This window comes from Sabethes cyaneus, chromosome 1 (genome assembly GCF_943734655.1).
Source record: "Sabethes cyaneus chromosome 1, idSabCyanKW18_F2, whole genome shotgun sequence".
In the NCBI taxonomy this organism is placed as follows: Eukaryota; Metazoa; Arthropoda; class Insecta; order Diptera; family Culicidae; genus Sabethes; species Sabethes cyaneus.
In genome coordinates this window covers 50,347,866-50,372,755 of record NC_071353.1, presented here as the reverse complement: position 1 = coordinate 50,372,755, position 24,890 = coordinate 50,347,866, and the positions used below count along the sequence as shown (strand labels likewise).

The 24,890-nt window shown below is 37.5% G+C and overlaps 2 protein-coding genes across 2 annotated transcripts; one reads left to right on the top strand and one right to left on the bottom strand.

Annotated features, from left to right (window-relative positions):
- The first annotated feature begins 512 nt into the window (after positions 1–512).
- LOC128745272 (retinol-binding protein pinta) lies at positions 513–2,297 on the top strand. Its single transcript, XM_053842299.1, has 4 exons — positions 513–970; positions 1,033–1,359; positions 1,420–1,515; positions 1,573–2,297. The coding sequence occupies exons 1-4, from the start codon at positions 747–749 to the stop codon at positions 1,772–1,774; spliced, it is 849 nt and encodes a 282-aa protein (XP_053698274.1). The 5' UTR covers positions 513–746; the 3' UTR covers positions 1,775–2,297.
- Positions 2,298–4,113: 1,816 nt separating this feature from the next.
- Positions 4,114–23,134, bottom strand: LOC128736226 (MOB kinase activator-like 1). Its single transcript, XM_053830709.1, has 3 exons — positions 22,875–23,134; positions 5,429–5,589; positions 4,114–5,339 (listed from the first exon to the last, which is right to left on the bottom strand). Exons 1-3 carry the CDS (start codon positions 22,886–22,888, stop codon positions 4,867–4,869), a joined length of 648 nt encoding a protein of 215 aa, XP_053686684.1. The 5' UTR covers positions 22,889–23,134; the 3' UTR covers positions 4,114–4,866.
- Positions 23,135–24,890: the final 1,756 nt, after the last annotated feature.

The window sequence follows — 24,890 nt, the reverse complement described above, 5'->3', positions numbered from 1 at the left end:
AAGTTGATGAAGCATTGATTAAGCGACTGGAAAAGCAGATTGCAAAACTATTTCTCGTTCTACAAATAGAATTGACAGCATTGCGCAAATTGGCTATTTAAAAGCGCAAAAAAGTTTCTATTAAGCTTCATTGCAGCTTCGAAAGCAGCTATTAATTAGCCTGAAGCTTGATAAAAACACCAGATTTAGATGTTTAAGAGCTGAAAAAAGGCTGAGGTTTTTATTTCTAAACCTAAACCATATATGGTTTAGGTATCTATAGATCAGCCACAGGTTGAATAAAATCAGCTATAAAAGCGTTTGATCAGCCTGTTACTTGGGTATCGCATCGCCGTAAAAAGCGAAAGAGAGAAGACATGAAGAGAATCTCTCATTGTCACTTAGGTCTATTTGAAAAATTACCCGAGAATTTATGAGTTTGTAAACAATATTTAACAAGGATTTTCTGGATATGAATGATTACGTTATTTGCAACACTCACAAGACTAAATTTACAACAAAATGCAAAGCAAATTTAGAAACGCTTGGAAACCGTGTTTAACACTAATTGTGTTAATATATTGTTATTTTATTTTGATCGGGACTAGCACACGCTATCAGTAATAAAATTCTTATCACATTTAGACAAACCCAAGATTTTAATGCATCGTCTTCGTCAGCTGTGAAGAACAGAGTGTAGTAGACATTTAATGCTATACTTTTGAGATTACCGAATTGCAAACGGGAAAAAAATAAAACGTTCAAAAATGACGCAAAAATATATGGCATTGTTGCACGAAACTTGTTATCATTACGCCGAAGAACATCTTGGAGAGACAGCTGCACGGAGAAATGCTGGAATAGCAGAAATTGAGCAATGGTTGCAAAATGAACGGCCTAATATTGTTTTGCCCAACGACGTGCGATATGTCGTGTATTTTTTACGCACTACGAAATTCGACGTTAATAAAGCTAAACGAAAAATTCAGATGTAAGTACCTAAAGCAAATGTAATCGAAGTTTTTGTTATTTTCAATTTTAACCCTCTTCCAGGTACTGTAAAATTCGCTCCGCTCGTATTGAATGGTTTAAAAATCGAAATCCTTTTCTACCAGAGGTTCTGGAACTATTAGATATCGGCATTTTTCTTCCGTTGCGTGAAAAAGATGAATTAAACCGGCAAGTAGTTATTATAAGAACTGCGGCTCATAATCCGAAATGTCATAGCCAGGATAATGTTTTTAAAGTGGACAAAATGATTTTGGATCTCTTACTGTATCTAGATGAGACTATATCTATCTACGGTATAGTAGCGATTTTCGACATGAAAAATGTAACTTTAGGTCACGCCCTTCAGTTACCACCCTCCCTTGTAAAAAGGTAAATTGTGAGCACGGCTGCTTAAATTATTCAAACTAATATTTTCACAATTTATCCAAGAACTGTTGAGAGCTGGGAAAACTATCCGTGTCGGCCACAATTGTTGGAATTTGTAAATGCACCGATACACGTTAACGTCATATTGAATGTTTTCCGGTAAGACAAATTTGTCTTGATTTTCTTGATCATATACTAGTAAACTTATTCTTTCAGGAGTTTCATGAGTGCAAAAATGAAATCTCGGGTTAAGATTTCCAGGAGGGATACATACGTTTCCAAATACATCAATTTACCACCGGAACTTGGAGGAACTGGAGAGTCCTATCATGACCTCACCATGTACTGGAAGCAACAAGTGCAAGAACATGCGGTATGGTTTGCTGAAACAGATCAAAATAATCAGCGAACTTCCTGACATTATTTAATAATAAATAATATAGTAAGTTATTCCTCACACACCCGTATGTCTTTTTGACGTAGAGCTACGTTTTACGGCAAGTTTTGAGATAGGGTATCATTCCAAAAAATCAAAAAATGCGAGCGTCGCGAAAAATGATATATACCTAAGGTTTTGAGCACTAATAGCTCAACGGTTTTCCGATCGATTTTCAATATTTTTGCACCAATCGATCGGAAAATCTTCTACGCATCCACACCAATAAAGAAAACTATTGATTTTTAAGTGTGCACAATTGAAAAATCGGATATAATGGACCATTGTCCACCTAGAAATCCTCGCTTCGTGATTGGTTTTTGGAAATAACGTCATCAAAAGTGGTAACTCGTTTTCGGCTTATAATTCAGTTAATTTTCAATAGATTTCCAACATATTTAACCCAATCGATCGGAAAATCGAATTGGAAAATATAGAAAACAATTGATTTTCAATGCGCGTCATTGAAAAATAGAGAATAACTAACTCGGTCTAACTAGAAATTGTCGCTTCGTGATTGGTTGAAATAATTTCCAATTATTTTCGAAAAATTCTTGGTACAATTCAGGAATCAACGAAAAAGTCGATGGAAAATTCCATTTAATTCTATCGACTTTTTCGCGTGCGTAATGGCGGCTAGTGGGTACAACTTTCGGAGAACCTTAGCATGCCTTTGGCAGCCTTAATTGTTGTAGAACTTTTAAGTTCTTTAGTGTTTCAAGCATACGTGAGCGGAGTTCCCAAAAGCAAATAAACATTGTCGAAAACTGTACCCACTAGCCACCATTAAGCGCGCGAAAAGGTGGATACTATAACAAAGTTACAAGAGAACTAAATGGAATCCTACCCATTCTCGTTGATTGCTATTTGCTTTGATAATTCCTTATTCTGGTGTACCAGCAACGGCAACACGAGCGGCGCCGCTCGCAGATATTTTAATTTCAATAATCGTCACTTTGAAACATTGCCTGCCGTGAACAAGTGATAGCGATTAATACCAAGTTAACACCAAATGAAACACTAAATCACCCCAACAATCCGCAAGAAAATGAATTAAAACCAAACCCAATGTTTTGTTTTAATAATTATTGCTGGCCCAATAAACTTTATTTTGATCAGCGGAGAACAACAATCTTTTAAATCTTCATATAAGCATGTTTTCATCCTTAAAAGGACGGTGTCTAGTAATTGATACAAATGTTAGAAATATCGGCATTCTTCTCACTTACCTTGGGCAATACAACAGCTTGAATGTTTAGCAAAACACCTCTAGTATCTCCGAAGAAGAAAAGTTTGTTCATTTTTCCGTCGATATGGATTGCCACACGGAGAAAAATGTGGCTAGTTTAAAACAACCATAAATTTGGTTGAAGCCCAAACTAAATTTTTGATTACGTTAATATCGGAATTTGTTTAAATTAAATTCACTAATCTAGTTGAAAGAAATGACTTTTCCACATTATTTCAACTTTATTAATTCGCATTGTTTCAAATTAAGTATCAGTTGATCCAAACTAAAAGTTTGCTTTTTTCAACCATAATCTTGTTTATTTCAACCAAAATTTAGGTTGCAAAATGCAGTTATTTTACCTGAATTCAAATTGAGGTATTAGTTTAAATTAACCTAAACCGTTGGTACACATAAACTAAATTTATGGTTACGTAAATACCAACCTTAAAAATAGTTCAAAACAAACGTGTTCTTCGTTTGCGTTTACAAATGTGGCTAGTTTAAAACAACCATAAATTTAGTTGATTACGTTGCGAAAACTGCGTCAAGGATCTGGGGATACAGCTCGACTCTAAACTTACATTCAAACAGCACATCGCGTTCATCGTGGACAAAGCCTACAGGAACCTTGGCTTCATTATGCGCATCGGCAAGAACTTCAACGATGTTTACTGCTTGAAAGCTCTTTATTGTGCATTAGTCCGCTCCAACCTTGAATACTGTGCTCCAGTTTGGAGTCCATACTATCAAAATGGAGTTAGCCGAATCGAGTCAGTGCAGCAGAGATTTATTCGTTTTGCTCTTCGGAGACTTCCGTGGAATAACTTTTCTTACTCGAGTAAGTCGATGCGACTCAATCAAGTAAAATGCTCGCATTATAGAAGTCGAGTCATCTTTTTACTGATCAGTCGATTTAGGCAATAGAATCGTGTTGAGTTCGACTTCTATAATACCAAATTAGACTAGTCGACTCAAGTAAAGTGATACTTCTTCACAAACTTTCGCATGATATTTTAATATGTTGTATTGCTATGAAGTAATTCTTTCAAGTTCTTACAGACTAATTCTTCAAAATATTTACTGATTTATTTTATACAAATTTATATTTCTGTCTCACATTTCAATGTTCAGTCGTCGTATATCAAAATCATGTAATTTGATCATTACATGTTTAGGTTGTATAAGATGTCGTTAATATTAATGTCTCGGTCGTGGCAATCACCACTGCGTGTAGAGCGCTTAGAATTGGTTATATTTATTGTACATTTTTATTGAGGACAACCGAAATTGATAAGTTTGTCATTGCAGCAAATCAACATGCTTCAAAAAGCAGAGCTATCAGATATAATTAAACGCCGCTTACTGGAGGCAGGAATATTACCAAAGTGATGGCGTAGTTGATGACGGATGATCGTGATGGCTTAATTGACAAATAAGTAAGACAATTCACTGTTCGGTGTAATTGCTAGCGTTTTACTTTTGAAGTAAAGATAATTCATTCCTCACGCCTGTATAACACAAATATTTACATAAGCATCAGTAAAATTGTTTACCTTTTAGCTTGCTTGGTCGACAAAAATAACATAGATTCCTAACATAAATTGATATTTAAAAATAACACTTTAAATAATTAAAATAAGGTGAGATTAAGGACGTTTTGTTTATATATATGGATACGAACAAACGCTTAAAACATAGCAGAATATATCTATCAGGAAGAAATGAGTAGATGATTGTAAAAATCGTTCACTTTACTGTATTATTGGCTTGCTATCGCTATTTTAAAAACACGGTTTACTAATGTTCATGACGTTTGCTCGTTTCCAGCCTTTGCGCTTTGCGTTTATCGACCATCCTTAGTAATAAGTTTATCAATTAGATCTTGTAAAGGGGCTAGTTCACGTCGATCAATTAAGTTAAATTCTTGAACAAAATAAATAAAATGCTTAAACGACGTGTTTAAATGTGCTTCTTCACTCAGCCGGACTACTTCAGAAAAGTGTTGGTGGTAAATGTGTGCATAGACTCGAAACAAACGCTTCAGAATGGTTTTGGCTATCTGAATAAAATTTTTCGGAAAAGGAACTCCAATTTTCGACGGAAATAAAGTTTCATCGTCCAGCTGGTCCTGAACCCATGTCATCAAATAGTCTATGTATTTGGGAGCGCTGCATTTGATTGGTTTTTTCACGGTTTGGCCATCCGCCCAATGATACTCGTATTTCGGACCGGCGGACATGATACTACACGAATCCTCGGTACAAAATTCGGTGATAGTTCCGTACAGCATGTTAATTTGATTGAAAAAGTCAACGGCTGCAAACATAGATATAAGTAGGTTATTAGTAGAAGGAACAAGAAACAAGTAGGTAATTGTAGATTTACGTATATATATAAATACGTACTGTTTACGGCGACCCATTCATTCAGGTCTTCACCATCTGGCAGTTGTACAGCATTACGAAGATTGCCTGATCCGAGAGTGGCGGCAGCATGTTGCATTAGGTCATATTGATGTGTGCCTTCAGGTATGTTTTTCTTAGGCTTGAAGGTTTTGCTGGAGCGACTGTGGATAGAAATTGAAAATAACTTTGGTAGTACTGAAAAGCATAAGCTAGCAATGTGGATCTACGCGGCTATAAGGGTGATTTCTCGCCTGATTTTTGAATAGGTTCTAACTGCAAGTGAGAGATTCTCTTTGGGTCTCCTCTCTTACGTCTAATACTGAAAGCATTTCAATGCAATTTTTCTTAACGATTAGGTAGCATATGACGCCAGTAATCATATCGTGCGAAAAAGATGCCGTCAGGTGTTTTAGCAGCGTCGTGATAGACGTAAGAGAAGCGACGCAAAGAGAATCTCTCATTTGCAGTTTGACCTATTCAAAAATCAGGCCAGATTTATCTATTTCGGACAGGGGTTACGCGTACTCCAATTTGGACATTTACGGCAAAATCAAATTAAAATGTCTATTGAAAGCCGTCGGAAGCGCAGGCCCTTGTGGGGGCAGCTCCTTCGCTGAAACCATTTCTATTTAGGTGCATGCATTTTCGTAGGTTTACTGACAAGTAGGGATTATCCCTTAGCACATACACATACCCAACAGTTGTGCAGGTCGAAGGCTGTGAATATTTTCGGCCGAAAATGACATTTGTGATTCAGCCTTTTATGATTCGGCTATTAGATCTATTATGCCATTTGTCGATTCGACAATTCGTAAGTAATCCGAGATGGGTATGGTAAGTTTTACGAAACAGGGTACAAAATATGATCAGATCTCTCGATAACCAGTCATATTGTTGAACCTGCCATTGCCAAGATATCAAATAATGACGTGTCCATATAAAAAAATAATTCGACACCAACTTTTCAAAACGGCCAATCTGAAAAATGTAAACAAACCGAGTGAGAGTTACTTTCTGCTGGACTAGCATAGGGAAAGAAACCCTCACTCGGTTTGTTTACATTTTGCTGACTGGACCTTTTGAAAAGTGGGTGCCGAATAGACCAAATCATCATACCGTCAATTGACAGATACTGGCGCCCTTGTTTACATTTTGGAAAACTTTCCTTTCCGTTTATAGCGAATGCAGCGTGTTTTTTTAACATTTTACAGGGATAATGGCCTTTAAATATAGTCCTAATGCTGTTTAAACTCGGTTTAAACAACAAACTTGCCGTTTAAACAGCTAAAACTTTTTTGGACTCTGCGGTCTGTTTGTAAACAAGGGCGCCAGTATCTGCCAGATGACGTCACCTTGATTTGGTCTATTGCTAGCGACGACAGCTACGACGAAGAAATTGACAAATCAATAAGCCGTATGGATAAAACAGTTTACTTTGCTTTTCCCGTTTAAATCGTATGGGAGCATTTGCTCTAATTCTTTTATTCATACTGTCTAATATTGTAAATGATAACACAATATTGCGGAGATTCCACCTTTTTAGAGTCCCACGCAAAAATCATTAGCGTGGTCATTTTCTGCGTATCCCACACACGTTTGCTTAAATCAATGGCAAGCAATTTGAACCGTCTGTTTTTCGTCATTGCCTGTACCCTGTACCCCTTTTTGCTTGACAAGTATTGACCAAACTCGTGATTTTAGTCATGACCTTGAAATGCGGTCAGGCATATATTAATATTTTTTCGAAACGATGATTCTACAATTGACAAAATTGGACAAAAGACAGGAGTCACAACGACAACTTGTTAAGCGTAGCTACCTATTATCCCCCCCTTCCTTTCCACTCTTCCCCTCCATTCCCAAAAAATCCTTCTTCATTACTTTCCCTTACCGTCCCTTCATCAATTGTAGAATCATCGTTTCGAAAAAATATTGACAAGTATGTTTTCAATGTATTTGGTATATGAATTTGCATAGGACTCGTAAAATTGCTGCAAGGCACAATATTACAAGTTTTGAGAAAATTTCTTAAAGTAGACTACTGCACGTATGCAGTGGTTTAAGTATTGGAACTGCAAACTTTAGAAACAAGCAGTTGATACAAGTGATATGCAAATTGATTAAAATTATATTTTAAAGACTTGTAACAATACAGTAAACTGCAAATTTGATGAAAATTTGTCAAATGCTACGTATGCCGAATTGTATCTACATCCGTAATTCTAGGTTAAAGCCCCGTTAAAAAAATCGTAGTTCTACCACAGAGAACAGACATTCATCTTAATCTCGCAACATGTGTAAAAGCTCCGCCGCCATTTTGAAAGTATGTGGTACTCCTCTCGCTACGTGGCGCTCACATCACTAAGAGAATTGATTTTGATTTGTAATGCCATCAAAGTATTCACGTTTTCACCAAGGCGTCGCTACAGCAACTAGCATGTTATTTATGCAATCTATCTAACCAAAAATGAAAGTAAACAACATTTATCAAAAAAGTAGCGCTTGAATTATTCCTTTTTAATCCGTCCTTGAAACTGTGTTTGCGTAAATAAACCATTTTTTTACATTTTGGTTCAAAGTGATTCTATGCGGCTTTCCACACCCGTTCATCTATATGAAAGTCTTCATAGCGGTATGGTTTTCTGGAAGGTGATCAAAGTCAAAGTATTCCGAATATGAAAAATATAGCAAGACAATATATTGAATTTGGCAACGAGGATATTGGACAACTGGTGCACCTCAACAGAGATGTCGCTAATGTCTTATTGAAAAGTTTACACGCCAATTGCATGATATTTTATATGAACATAAATTTCTGTTCTCTGTGGTTCTACGTCAGCGCGTCCATGTTCTTAGCACCTTAGATTATTAAAGGAACTAGATATGCCAGTCTTCCATTTTCGCATACATATGAAAAAGTATGTTATCAGCTCTAATTATTGGCGGCAGGGTTTACTAGACTATCATTGTCGTTGTATCGCCTACTCATTTTACACAAGGGTTAGTGACAGACCGTATAGTTAAACGTGCGGCTATGAAAACGCTTTACGAACATTATCACTGGTTAGTAAACCCTCTTGCCGTCAGGACTCACTGGACTTAAATGCTACTTAAATGCAATTTGGCAAAATATGTGGCTACTTTACTGCTAGCCCTCTTATAGTGCTGACAATGCTTATTGGGATAACCGTTATTTGCCCAAAGTTAAACGCGGTCTAAAGGAAACACCGCGCTTGAAGCAAACGCCGCGCTAGAGCTGCTGCCAAAATGTTGTAAACAAACATGTTGTTCAGGTAACCGGGTGTCCAAAGGTAACTAAAACTTTATGATTTCTGTGTAATTTCTTCCTAGGACAGGACATGACATGTGACTTCTTCTTCTTCTTGTTTTGGCGATTCTCTTTCAAAATATACTACGGCAAGCGAAAAGTGTTTCCAAGAATGCAGCTGCAGTTTATGATAGAAGCCACTTGTCCTAGTTGATCACTAATTACACAAAAATAGATTCAATCTAATCGAATAATACTTACATTTCGATTTAGTTTGTTTTATGTTAACACGCCACGATAAACAAACTTTTAAAAACCTAGTAACGTGAAAAACTTGGTTGTTTCAGGTTGTTTTTACTTTTGCGCTTCCCTTGTGAATTTTTGTTTCTACAGTTGCACGCATGAAATCAGCCAATCAGGAAGCTGGCTCTTCTTTGACAGCAAATTGGCTCTTTTGCGATACAACGTGTCACGTCCTGTCCTAGATTTCTTCCAATAATATCAAAATCGACCCAGTAACCATGAAAGAGCATTTCATTTTTGAGCAGCGCGGTGCATAGCTTTCAATGAAACTGACAATACCGGCAAATCAGTAGGATCGTTGCACTAGCCCCGTAACTGTCCTGTACCCCGTAACCGTAACTGTCCTGTAGCCGGCTACGAAGTCTGTCGATAAAGAAGGATCAAGTTCTCCACTCCTTATACCCTTGGCTTTGCTTTTACCGACAAGAATTTAAATAGAATTGTGAATGCCAATTTACAACAGTTATGCAGTCAAAAGGCTGGTAAACAGCAACCTGCAGTATAAAACGCTAGGGATGCTAATAAACGATTAATTTATTGCTTATACTAATGCCAGGTAACCAATAAGGTTACCTGGGTAGTACAGAAGCCATATTTTTGTATAGGGTGGATGAAAATACGGATATTGGAAACCAGAACTTTGCTGTTTGCAGCAAAACTGGAATGACAAATCTTCGTTTGATGCCCAGAGCATGCATATTGTTGCATAAGTCAATAAGTAGATGTTTTGTCTTTGAGTTGACTACTCGAGATATTTCTGCAGTCACAGTATGACGAACCGTCTAGCAGTGACGATTTCAGAAATGTGCTGAGATATTGCCAATATGATGGGTTTCCGCTCATTGTAGGCAGTCATGTCAACGTCCATCACATCGTTTGGGGCAGCTCGGATGTCAATCTGAGGCTCTGATTTGATGAAATATTTGAGTAGTCTGAAGTTTTTGGAACGTCTTAGAATACGAGACCTAATGTTTTATTTAATTTCATATTTGAGTAGTACCAACCTTGGAATACTCAACATTGGTAATTGTCCAACTTCCATACTAGCTGCTAGAGAGGAAGTGTAAGATATAACACGCTGCTCTAGCAAGATCAGTCATGAGTTGGCACAATGGCTTAAAACATAGGAATTATCCTTAATAAGCAAACCATTGCTGTATTTCAGAATAGAAATCCCCCTCACGCACCCAGTCATTAACAAAATTCTAGGAAAAAAAAATCAGAAATAGGGCTTTTGCTACACACACATGCAAGACATCTGTTGGGCACACAATGCATATTTTCCTATTCGATGCAGCAAAAACGTGCTGGATAAAATTATCATTTTTTCTAAAATTATTCATCATTTTAAAGCAACTAATAGTCAAAATAACCGACAAATGTTCCCTGAAATATATGTTGACTTTTGGTAACCAGGGTTTCGGTCAATTCGCGTTAAATCGGTGTCTCAAATATACTGTTTTTTGAAGCAGTATACGGCATAGGCCAAGTTGAAAGTAACGGAATATAAAATTGGTTTTAGCATAATAAATTGCTTTCCTAGCCGAAAGCAACTATTGGCTATTGATATTTGTTTAGTTTTATCTCGCTAACATAGGTCATAGTTACATTTTTGATCATTGCTACCGCGTCTTAGCTTATTTGTTGAAAATAACTTTTTTATTTAGTAAACAGATATATTACCTTGCCATATGTATGAAGCAATTTGTAATTTCTGTTTTAAATAAAGAAAATAAATCATTTAAAAAATTTTGCTCTTCCCAGCCCGTGTGTTTTATATGGAGCTGTCACTTGTGCCTGCCCAACAGATCTCCAATACATATGCACTCTGCAAACACCCTATTGTGTTGAGTAGTTACGCTAGTGGTTTCGCGGCTACACAATTCATTTTTCTACTTAAAATTAACTAAACCTAAAACATTGTCACTGAAAATTGTAAGTTAACCTAAAAACCTACAATAACCTCACTAAATTCGAAACTTAAATTATGTTTTATAACTTAAACCTGTTTCCTTAGAAAATGAAGGAAAGTTGCTAAAAAGAGTCAGTGATCATTTTATTTGTTCCGTTACCGCTGGAACACTGCGCCTATCTTGATATGCTTTCTCTTCAGCTAATTCTCGTTCCAGCATTTCGCGTTCCTCCTGCAACAAACGCTCTTTAATTTCCTGTTCTAGCCGCAACTTTTTTCTCTCGAAATGCCGTCTCCTGAAGTCATCGCTTTTCAGAGCTCTCTCCATTTCCATTGATGTTATTTGTAACCAATGGCCTTTTTCACAAACAAATTAAATGAACTTTAAATAGATTTTTTTTCAAATGCCGAAAATGAAAATAAGGGTTAATTGATTAAATAAAGGTTAAACGAAAATTTTCTCAATCCACGCCAACAATGCAGCTTGCATTAGTTCTTGATCTAATAATCTGACATAAAGAATTACTTCATGGAGCAACACATATTAATAATATAACGAATACACTCAAGTCGCTTTTTACGCGAAGGATACGTCCCGCGTAAATCAAATTCCGAAATTTGCGTAAAAAACCTTGTGGATTTCAACACTACGCGAAAAAATAGAAATTTTGGGCACATCTGCGTAAATTCCGAAATTCACGTAAAAAACAAACCGCGTAAAAAGCGACTTCAGTGTATTATCTAACATAGTCCTACGTTACCCTCTCGTGCAACCCGTAGGGCTGTATACCTTGTAGTTTTTTGTCCACTCGGAACTTGAAGCCTGTAGGCGCACTTGCCGCAACTCCAATCCTGGTCCTTCGCCGCTTCGGTAACGCCAGCACATGAATAGTGAGCCCATTGCTCACACGAATTGCACTGCACCATGTCGCAGACTAAGTTGGAAGCATCACACAGTTGGCAATCGTATCCTTCGGTATTCATTTTTTGAGGTTAAATAACGATAATTTGTTTGATTTTGTTCGGATTCTTTTAATCGTTTAATGAAAAAAGAGCGAATTCCTAAACGACTGATCAAACTGTAAATACAATTTTACTCCTTATTTAATTATAGCATTTTAACTTCTTTTAAACTTACAAATTAAGTCTTTAGATCCGTTTTTATCTTCCTCATGCAGATTAAATGCGTTCTTTCTAATACGTCGATACCACAAATCAACTGAATTATACATAATTTTCTAATTAGTTTCACTTAGGCTTATTTTTTATTTGAATTACTTACTAGTGTAATATTTTAGGTAAAATCATTCACCACTAACTCCTACAGCACTGATTGTAACCTGTCCGGTGACTCTGCAAGTTTGTATTTATTTTACCACTTTTAATTAGATATTGTACCAAATTTTACTCACATAGTTACCAAATTAGCTTTAAGATAAGTATAATTAGATTTAATATATAGTTTTAGCGTTTTAATATTCACTTTTACACGGTTTGTTCTTTGTTTACTTTTTCGCTTCTGTTTTCCTAACGTGTTGCGAGCAAAAAAATAGGTAAAAAATGACTAAATTGGCATCACAGTTCGTAATGTTTTATCGCCATAACTGGCAACACAGGCTCATTGCGTTTCTGTCGCAACCTTGATCGTGACTTCGTGTTAATCATACAAAAGCATTAAACAAATTGTTTTCGAATACGAACGTTATTGCTTTGTTATTGCTTGTTTGGATAATGAAGGATAAACTACGCTTTATTCACTATAAAATTTCGGCAAACCGGCGTTGAAAATACAAATTCATTTCATGCTGAATTTCGTTCCGTTTCTTCTGATAGAACGGTAATTCCTAGGTTTATTTACTTTGCTCGATTGGTTCCAATAATGAAACAGCGATGATGACACGATTTGACATTTTATCTGTCAAAAGCTAAAAACGACCCTTTTTACGACCGTCCAGAAACACGACTGTTTCAACCGTCGTGTCCAGTAAGGGAATGCGCGCACAATATTGTTGTTGCAGTTGAAAACCGTAATAATCGACGTGCGACATTCGGTTTTATTCGTATTCTGTGTGTCGCCACTACGTCGCAGGTGGTGCGCTGTATAGCAGAAAAGCACAAAAATTGCCATTCCGAGTGGTTTGGAGGGCGACACTGCTGGACAATACGCTTTTAAAAGGTTTAACTCCAATTTATGCATATCGCGTTCGCCAAACAAATAGTAAACAAACCATGAGTGGATATCAAATGCGTGAATTGCGTTCATTCATGACGTCACCTTGCAAAACCTTAGAGAATTTGTTTATTTTATTCAATCCGGATTGAAATCGGATGAATTTTTTTTGCTCCTATCTGACTTCTGAGATAAAATTCATCCAGTTCCAACCCGGATTGCAATAAACAAATTCGCTATCCACCTTTTCGCGTGCGTAATGGAAGCTAGTGGGTACAGCTTTCGGAAAACGTTAGCATGCCTTTGGCAACTTTATTCACGTCAGGTTAATATTTCCAGCCTTGATTGGTTTTGTAGAACTTTCAAGCGTACCTGAGCGGAGTTCCCAAAAACAAATAAACATTGTCGAAAAGTGTACCCACTAGCCGCCAAAAAAATGGATAAGTTGCGTGTTGCAAGAAACCTAAATTTTAAATCAAAGCGGAGAGTTACCTTTATTTATAATGGTACTCTCCGGTTTGATTCAAAATTTAGTGGTTTTGACGTAGGACTACATCTTTCTTTACTATACTGGGACTGGGTAGCACTTTGTGATAACGAAAATAGAAGCACAGACTAACAGACGTAACACTGAAACTTCATTCCATCGCCAACAAAAACGATCATTTCAAATGTTCACTTAAGCCAAGACTCAATCAATAGTCACTGCGCGAGAACGCCGCTCTCTTGCGCTGGCGCTGTTGTCAGATAATATACAAGTAAATTTATAGCATTGCTATATTTATAGCATTGCAATATTTATAGCAACCTGCTTTGCGTAGCGCGAAGACTGCATCAGGTGATGCTAGTGTTTTTTTTCCAAATTTGGGGGTGTCATTGAAACGATGTTTTGTTAGAAAATTTGGTCGAAGTGTTACGCCTGTTAGTCTGTGATAGAAGTGTAACGTTTGAATGAAAGATTTCAAATGGTAATAACTACTAAATTACTGAACAAAACTCAACAATTTATATGTCGTTGGATAAATAAAATGACCAGCAACTTTATGGAGGGGGCAAGAGAGCAATTTTATGGAGGGCGTAAGAGGGGTGGAGGGGTCTCTATAGATGAATCATAAATTTCCTCATTACTCTAGAACTAATCAAGTAAATGGAACCAAATTTGGCATGTGGTGGTTTCAAAAAGCAAGAATTTTTTCTATGGTGAATTGAGACCCTTCCCCTCTTTAGGAGGGGAGAGGGAGGGGGACGGGGGCCGCCATACAAATAAAATACACTCAAGTCGCTCTTAGCGCGAAGGATACGTGCCGCGTAAATCAAAACCACGTAAATCAAAGCCGCGCAAATTCCGAAATTCGCGTAAAAAACCGTGGATTTCAACACTACGCGAAAAAGTAGACGGTTTGAGCACATCCGCGTAAATTCCGAAAATCGCGTAAAAAACCGCGTAAATTCCGAAATTCACGTACAAAAACCACGTGAATTCCAAAATTCGCGTAAAAAACAAACCGCGTAAAAAATTTGCGTAAAAAAATTGCTCATAACTCGAGAACTAATCAAGCAAAAGGAATCAAATTTGGCATGTGGGGTTTTTTGGAGGCATGAATTTATTTTATGATGGTTTGGGACCCCTCTCCCGTGTGGTAGTTAACGATAGTCTTTGATCTAATGATTTGATATAGTCCTACGTCACCCTTTCGTACAACCGTTAGGGCTGGATACCTTGTAGTTTTTGAGTGCCTTGTCGCGTCTGTAATCTACAGAGACTGTAGGTTACAGTTTACAGAGGCGCCTAGACACTCAAAATCCGCTAAATTTAGAAACAAAACGGAGAGTACCATCATAAATAAAGGTAATTCTCCGCTTTCGTTCAAAATCTAGCGGTTTTTGAGTGTCTCGGCACCTCTGTAATCTATAGTCTCTGTAGAGGGTACAACTTTCGGAAAACGTTAGCATGCCTTTGGCAACTTTATTCACGTCAAGTTGGTATTTCCAGCCTTGATTGTTGTTGTACAAGCTTCAAGCGTGCGTGAGCGGAGTTCCCAAAAGCAAATAAACATTGTCGAAAAGTGTACTGACTAGCCGCCATTAGGCGCGTGAAAAGGTGGATATTCTGTAATATCCTACACTCAAAATATTCTGCACATAACTAATAGTAAATTTCCATATGAAATCCCATTTGATTATCATAAGCCACATATAAACACAATCCTCCCAGAAATACACAAAAAAATTATACGCATATGAATAGTATGTGCTAATTTTTCGCTTGCACTCACATAAATGATAACTTTTTGGCACATAAAGATCATTTACCAACGTATTTTGGACCCCATCAGCAGCTGTACATAATTTGGACACTTACAGCAAAATCAAATGGAAGTGTCCAAATTATGTACAGCTGCTGATGGCTGGGGTCCAAATTAGGTTGGTTACCCTTCTGGGCACATTCCAAAAATCTATGTGGGACACATAGAAACTATAGAGCTTTCCAGTTATGTGTGTATTGGTGCTTAAAAATGAGGCAAACAACGACAGTAAACAAAAGAGATGCATTCCTTTGTCACCAAGGTACAGAATGAATTTCGTCTTTCGCTGGCTTAAATACCAGCAAATTTTCAAAATATGTGCTTGAATTTGGAACAGGATGGAAAATTTGACTGAAATATGTGCTCTGCAGCGTGGCAAACGGAGAAACACAACTAGTAATCGCTATTTTTCGGTTTGTTCCTTCAGCATCAGCTGATTCCCAAAATGAGGTAAACATCATGTATATACCAAGGGCATGGCGTGTTGCTATCTCTTTCTCATGTAGGAATGAAGAGAGCAACTTTCAAATGGTCCAACAAATTTTTTGGTTCCTGTCATAATTAACGGTTTGGTACCTATGCGTGGGACATCGAAAATGTATGAATTTGACAGCCACTTCACCCCGTAGGTATATACACGCGTATTTCATGTTCCATAGTGTGGGTGCATGAGCTGTCAGAAAGCTCTATCCACCTTTTCGCGTGCTTAATGGCGGCTAGTGGGCACAACTTTTGGAAAATATTTAAATGCTTTTGGCAACTTTGCTAACGTACGCTTGACAGTTTTACAAGGGGGAAAATGTCAACTTGACGTGAGCAGAGTTGCCAAAAGCATGTTATTTTTTCCGAAAGTTGTGCCCACTAGCCGTGAAGCCCTACAAATATATATCTTTATAGGGCTTTAACTAGCCGCCATTAGACACGCGAAAAGGTCGATACGAAAAGTTTTCTCAGTATATTTACACTATTACTAAGGTACAGCAAACGCGGCACGTTTGTGTTCATAATCTAGGACGTGACACGTTGTATCGCAAAAGAACCAATATGCTGTCAAAGAAGAGCCAGCTTCCTGACTGGCTGATTTCAAGCGTGCAACTGTAGAAACAAAAGTTCACAAGGGAAGCGCAAAAGTGTTGCTGGAAACCACAGCAAACATTGAAACCATCCAAGTTTTTCACGTTACTAGGTTTATCGTGGCGTGTTAACATAAAACCACCTCTCTGACACTCTGTCAAATCTCGAAGGACAGGGCCAGTACGTCCTTTAAGGATGACGGTGGTAGCTTTTAAGTTGTATACGTGCCGTCACTCTAGCATCACAACCACACTGACACCATTGCATGATATCGTACATCAACATTACCCGCATTACCATGAAGTATTCCACCACGCACACATATAAGGATTTTTTGACATTAGCTGAGGCCCTCGCTGAGGCTGTTTGCAGTAGGAATAATATCAAAAACATCAAATATCAAACTCCCGGATCCTCTCCTCCACTCTTCGCTCCCCTCTCACTCCTACATAACCGATCCTCAGCTAATGTCATTCTGGTTAGTGACGAAACCGCAAAATACTTCATACATTCTTTCAGATGGTTGCGATCACTAACACTTATGAGTAGTATTATCAATTTGCCACCCTTTCGTACGCGATGAATTATAACCGTCGCGGGCGAAACCGTCGCCAGAATCGTCGCGGGGGAAAATATCGTTTATTTTGTCAAGTAAATCAATAGCTTACGTGCTAGACAAGCATAATAAATACTTATAACTTACATACAGCCAAGCAGATTCTTTCTGCGACGATTTCAAGCTATCAAAAAAGTGAGCAGCGCGTTTTGTTACCAAAGAAACGGGCAATAGTAACACAGAGAACAGATTATCAGGCTTGAAGTAATCGATTTTTTTGCATTGGCGGAACTAGCGCTCATTTCTAGGGGGGCTGTAGCCCCGGCATGTTTTTCGCCCATTTTATTGGTCGGCCAAGTCAATTTTTCTAGGGGAGGCTAAAGCTCTCCTAGGGGGGGCTTAGCCTCCTCTAACCCCCTCCTAGTTCCGCCAATGATTTTTGATGTGTAAAAACTGCCGGCGGCGCCCTCCAGAAATAGTTTGCCAAACGCATAAAAAAATATGCATGCACCTTTACCAATATTACTTTGTGCTGGAATTACATAAGCAGCATAGTATTCCACCACGTACTCATATAAAGATTTTTTGACATTAACTGGGGCCCTCGCTGAGGCTGTTTGCAGTAGGAATAATATTGTCAATTGCAAGAAAAATTGTCCAATCAATAAGTGCGCAATCGCTCATAAAAGTGCTATTTTAGCTTAAATCGTTTCGGTCTCTTCGGCGCACTTATTGCTTGGAAGATAACGAAAAAGTGCGCCGAAGATACCGAAACGATTTAATGCAAAATAGCACTTTTATGAGCGATATCGCACTTTGGGTGGTACAATTTTCCTTGCAATTGACAATATTAACATCCAAATTTCAAACTCCCGGAAGGGATGGGAAAACTATCATTAACTACTGATAACTATCAGTAAGCAATAATATCACTAAGTATCAGTAAGGTTTCCATGTTATTGATATTTACTGATACAGTTACGTCGTCCCGTTAGAAAAATTAGTTAGATTAAACTTATTGGTCGGTAGTCGCGTACGATAGACGAGGTTGACGCAATGTGTCGTCGTTGTTTTCGGCAGCATAGAGCCGGGGTGGCTCGTGTTGTTTGTAGCACTTTTAGCAGGGCTTCTCATCGCCAATTCAATCCTAGTCGTCTCAGCAGTCGAAAATCACTTTCTACTTGGTCGAGCCATTTGGCACGTTGAGTCCTCTGTTCCCGGAGTTGTTGAAGAGAACTATTTTCGTCGCATTGTTGTCCGGCATCCTTACAACGCATCCGGTTCACTGCAGCCCACCGACTTTCACCAGATGTACGATGAGAATCTCCCCAATCAAGGCAAGTAGCTCATAATTGACGCCCCTCCGCCACTCTCCGCTCCAGTTTGTACCTGCCAAATTTCGTCCGCAGTACCTTCCGCTCGAATACGGCTTCAAGTCTATAAAAAACTACTGGTTTAATAAGGGTTTTGTGCCTTGTCAGCTTTGTACGAAAGGCAAAGTAGATCTAATTTACCGCTTGATTGTGCTACTGAATCTCTTACTAGTTTTGGCCGCGCTCACCAGTGATCCCAAATTCAAGAACTCATCTGTCACTTCTAGTTCGCTGCCGTCAACGGTTACCGTTTGAGGAAGGTATGTGTTTATTTGATTTGAACCTGTCCACGCTATGTCCGAAGGTGCTTATTATTTAACTTTCATGCACCTCAGATTTTTCTTCACAGGATGCTAGTATTGGTCAAAACGATTAATTTAAAAAAGGTTTTTAAATATTCTATTTTGGGTTTTTTTAAATTCATTTTTTAAGTTTATATAGGGGTCATTGCCTCTCAAGTGATCTTACCCGTTGTAATCGACCACCTCCGATTTCAACCAAATCATCATCATCATAAATATAAGAGGCTTATGTCTGTCGCCAAAACATTAAGCAAAGACTCAAACCAATCATACCAGATTACATTCAAGACGAGCAAAAGACGTAGTTGCACCTCATAAAGTTACATACTTACATTACATTACAAGTTACCTCCAAATTTCTCTCAATTAGACGCGCGGGGATTACAGCTAGTTTGGTATAATTGCTCATTCCGACCCCACATTCAATTTTTCAAAGTTTTGTACGGATTGATCAATCCCCATTGCAGTGCCGCTTCTTCATTTTTCTCAGATTTTCGAAAAAACTCATTTTTCACTGCATGTCACTGCAAGGGGGGATTGATCAATCCGTATAAAACTGTTGAAAATTGAATGTGGGGTCGGAATGAGTAATTATACCAAATTTAGTTGAAATCGGAAGTTGGCGATTACATCGGGTAAGATCACTTGAGAGGGAATGGCCCCTGTATAAACTTAAAAATTGAATTTAGAATATTTTAAGACCTTCTTTAAATTAATTGTTTTGATCAATATTAACAGCCTCTGAAGAGAAATTTGAGGTGCATGAAAGTTAAATAATAAGTGCATTCGGACATAGCGTGTTCTCCTTTCATGTATTTGGTCGTCGATGTCAGTTTATCCAGAAAACCGGTTTCGTGCATTATGTGCCATAGCTGGTCTCGTTCGACTGTATCCTATGCTACTTTGAAATCAATAAAGATGCCATGCATGGACACGTTGCACTCTCAGGATGTAAACTTACAATGAATAACGCAGTTTTAACATTTAAATTTCCTATTTTTTGCTGCAATGCCGTGATGGGTAAAATTACTGATATTTACTGATGGTTATCTGTAACGCACCGGAAACTACTGATAGTTATCAGTAACGATTTTTAATGATAGTTCCCATCCCTACTATCGATCCTATAGCTATCCAGCTTCATCACACTGCGAAAACTTTTCGTATAGTTTCTATGTGTTTCACACATAGATTTTTTCCATGTGCCCAGTAAATGAACTTTATGTCCCAAACAGTTACCATTTATGTGTTTTTAAAATTTGCACATACTATTCATATGCATATAATTTTCATGTGTACTTCTGGGCGGATTGTGTTTATATGTGGCACATAATAATCATAAGGATTTTCATATGGAAATTTTCCATTAGTTATGTGCGGATTATTTTGAGTGCAGGTATACCTCAAGGAAGTCACCTAGTTCCTCTGATTTGTATGCTTTATTTTAATGACGTTAATTTGGATATGAAGGGCCCACGACTACAGATGATTTTAAAATGTACTCCCGGATCCGCTCGACTGACGACTGTCACTTTCTTGAAAATCAACTCGAGGACTTTGCTATACTTGGTGCGACGTGAACTGTATGATAGTGAACCCGGAGAAGTGCTCAGCAATCACATTTTCCCGTAAGTAAGATCCGATCCTGTTCCGTTATGAACTCAAGGGCACAGTAATTGAACGTGTTTTGCATATTAATGACGTGGGCGTTACAAGGATCATATTTTGTATGTTGTCGCTAAAATCTCAATGTACTAAGCTTTATCATTAGGACCAAATTTCTCGTATGTTGTCATATCTAATTCGCTAACCGACTAATCGAGAAACGCTAGTTATACTTTATAATTTATACTCAGACTAGCCGAATTTTTGCTGGTCCATAATTCCAAATGAAGTGACGCTTTTTATTTTATAACTAATAAACTGTAAAGCATTTTATCCATTATAATAGGTTTTGATCTTAGTTAAATTAAGAAAAGTCGTGCAATATATATAAATTAGTAATAGTCGGTACAGTGATAGATAACAATGCAGGTTGTTGTGATATGTTCAAAAATAAACAGTGACTGTTAATTTGCAGTTTGCGATTAGTGATTAGCGAAATTTCCACGATTATCGAGCAAATTGTATCGGTTAGCGAATTAGTGGTGCCCAACACTGGTTATTGCTAAAGTCTCAAGGTCCTTAGGATTTATCTTTAGGAATAAATTTCTCTGACATATACTATATGACAGTTCTGGAATACCGTTCGTCTGTTTGGAATCCTAACTACAACAATAGCGCTGAAAGAACGAGTCCGTTTAGCGTCGATATCTTAGATTCGCCTTGAGAAAACTGCCATGCAGAAACCCGTTCTTTCTTCCCAAATATGAAAGCCGCTGTCAATTGATTGATCTAGAACCTCTCCGTGTTCGTCGGGCTAGCTCCAGAGCACTGTTTATCGTGGATAGCATACAAAGGAGATTGACTGCCCTGCGCTGCTGGGACAGATTAACATAAATGATCAACCTCGAGCGCTGCGGAACAATGCAGTGTTGAGATTGCCACTTCGTTGCACTAACTACAGCATGAACAGCGCTATCGGCGGTGTGCAGCGAGCCTTTAATCAAGTATAGTCGTTATTCGACTTTCATCTGCCACGACGGATACTACAGGGAAGATTCGCTCGCTGTTTCAGGAGTTATTTTAAGATCTGTTTGTATACGTTTGATAGTACTTTACTCACGTAATTCGACTTGACTATTTATTTGTTAACCTGACAATCATAGGGACCAAATCGAGCCCGTTGATTAATAAAAATAAATTAATAAGTAAGTTAATGTGCAATTGTGCATCTATTAGCTTTCTGGAAATCCTTTTAACGAAAAAAAAACGCAGCCTTTTTTCTGTATATCCATCCTCGGCGAAGGGATATGTATCCCTCCACGCCTTCTCGTCTCTTAACCACTAGTGCAAATGCAGTCTGTCTAAATGCAAGAGAAACGCAACCCTTTTTGCTTATTTGGACCTTCCCTCCTTGTTAGGGACCCTCTTTTGTCATCCCTCCAGTGCTGAATCGTTTATGTGTATAGGAACATGTGTGCCAAGTTTGGCGGAGAACGGTCAAGGCATTCTGGAGTGATGGCACAACATTCACGCTCACTTTTATGTATATAGATTTTTAGAGTTATAATGTAAGCTGTTTTGATATATTGTCCGTCAAGATTTAAATAAAGTTGTAGTCGCCACACAGCTTCCAGTGACTAGTCTTAAAATAGCATATAGATCTGCGAGGCTTCCAGCGCTTTGCATATTCAACATTCAATAAATAACACAGAGCTACATGTTGATTAACGAATAAAATTCGCGCTACTGGTTGGAAAAGTTAACACAAAATAATGTACCCAATTGAATGTTGTGATCTTGTAACCTAGAAGAAATTGGATGGGCTATGGATAGATTGGGCTATAATGTGATAATATGTATGAGTGTATACGAATCTATAAATATCTATCAAGAAAATCTAGGAATTTAAAAAGAAATACTGCTATCGGCTTTGCGTAAAAAAATCGTTGAATAAGGACTCTGTTTCTGTGATAGTTCTATATGCTAGAACAGAAAATATTCTGAACTTTCCATTTAACGCTAAACAACTGCTTATTAGAGTGAAGTTCAGTACAAAAACGCTTTGTTTTGTTACAGGGAGATTTTCAACTCGGGTGACTTTTTTCGTATCACTCTGCGCGTTAACTATATATTATTTGTTCATATTTTCTTGCCGTTTTATGCTGTACCAATACGAACATTAGGTACATTTCCTTTTAAGCATTTTACTGCTTACCTGTAAAAGATGCAAAGTAAGCAGTGATGGTACGTTATTTACAAAAGATTTTAATTATCGTTCATTTGCTCTTGACGGAGTTCATTTGCAAAAATTGAGTCGACAGAGCCATGTCGTAATTATTGTACTTCAGTAATCTCAATTTTCGACACAAACAGAAAACTAGGAAAGAATTTGAGTTTATGAACGTACAAACTTCAGTGTGTGAATATGTATTCCATTTAAGACATCTGTCGTTCAAAGCAATTTGTTGGAGGAAAAGTTAGAAACCATTAACTTCATAGTTTTGAGTACAATTTTGAATCAGCTTAACGCATGTTGAAAGTATCGATGTAAAATAATAAAATCTTATAAATACTTACAATAGAAAACTCATTGCTTCACTATTAGAATGTATCTGTTGTTTTCACTTCTGTTTAATGTCAACCTAATCGGGCCGAAGAAATTATTTCGTTTGCTGCTTATCGAATTCGAGCATAGACAGTTGTCGCTTCAAGCAACTCTTCCCATTCAAAAAATGCACAACCAGTGGTTAACAAACTCAACAAATAGGAATTAAACAATAGCTGTTCAATGAAGATATATGACAGAAAATGAAATAATCTCCACGCTCGGAATCAAAAATGTGAAAAAAGTTAAACACTTTTCTCTCTATTTTCTCTGTGCCGACGATTCTTCTTTGTCAATTGATGACATTTCAAGAACTTCAAGATACAGGGATGCCAGGTGATTTTTTGAAAAGTCTTCACAAATCAAGAAAAATGTCTTCATTTGTCTTCTTCCGGATTTCCAGATTTTTTTACCCATTTGAATTGCATGGTGAAGATATCTCGCGTCACTTTTGATTTCGTCCAATGTAACAATTCCACCATATTAAGAAAAACGAGATCGAAGTTCTTCGAATTGAACTTTAAATTGTTTCAAAATGAAATAATTTTCAGTCATTCACTCAACGTGGTTGATGAATAATAACATTCAATATTTAACGGAGATTTTAAAAATCTAATTAAAACTAAGCAGTTTTGGTTTATTATGGAAAAAGTTACATTGGACTGTTTACCATCTCATGCTGTACTTGGGACGGTTTTATTTTTCCAGGCTCTTGCACATAAATTAAGCGAGATCACCGTAAAATACGTGCGTTGCCGTGCTACGCTATTTTCGAGGTTATTTTTCAATATTAGACCGCTTGTTTCACTTAAAATGCATAAATAATGCGAAAAAAAACTTTCACTTGCTAAACGTCCAATGTACAGATTGGGCACAGACAAACAGACATAACTCTTGGAAGAAAAACCAACAAAAATTATCGTAACTCACATTTAGCCTGAACACTAGCGCCATCTATGATCGACATTCCCAAATATCAAATAGCAATATGGGTATCCCTCGAAGTAGCAAGTATTTTTTATGGGGAATTTCCCTTCTCTCGTCAAAAAGCGCCACTTTGACCAAAACGGAGACATTCCCAACTAAGCCTAAATTTGAAATGACGGTTTAATCGGTACGATGAATGGAAAACGAGTGTTATGTCTGTTTATCTGTGGATTGGGTTTGTTTTGATTTTTTTGCACTTTGGACATCAGATGAGAACGACCGAAGTAACAGTCAGTCATTCGTAATTCGAATGTGCACATTGGACATTTTGATAATGCTAATTTTTTCACCTCAAAATAATTCTATTTGGGCAGGTGTTTTTGTATAACATAGAGTTTAAAAAGAGCAATAATTTGTTGTGATAAACCGGATTTGTTTACATTTGTTACATTGGACGAAATGAAAAGTGACGCGAGATATGTCTTCAAGTGAAGACATTTCAAAATAAAAGTCTTCTTTGTAACAAAAATGTCTTCAAAATGAAGACATGTCTTCACATCTGGCAGCTCTTTTCAAGAAAGATACTGCTGCATAGCTGCCAGATTTTTTTAAAAACGTGAACGTGCAAGTAAAAGTATTTTTCTGAACTATAGAGCTTTCTGACAGCTCAAGCACCCACACTAGCGAACACGAAATACGCGTGTATATACATGATGTTTACCTCATTTTGGGGAGCAGCTGATGCTGGAGGAACAAACCGAAAAATAGCGATTACTAGTCGTATTGCTCCGTTTGCCACACTGCAGAGCACATATTTCGCTCAAATTTTTCATCCTGTTCTAAATTCAAGCACATATTTTGAAAATTTGCTGGTATTTAAGCCAGCGGAAGACGAAAATCATTCTGTACCTTGGTGACAAAGGAATGCATCTCTTTTGTTTACTGTTGTTGTTTGCCTCATTTTCAAGCACCAATACACACATTACCGGAAAGGTCTATATTTACTAAAATAAAGGCGAAAGTTAAGACTACACTAAAACGAGAACCATGATATTTTTATC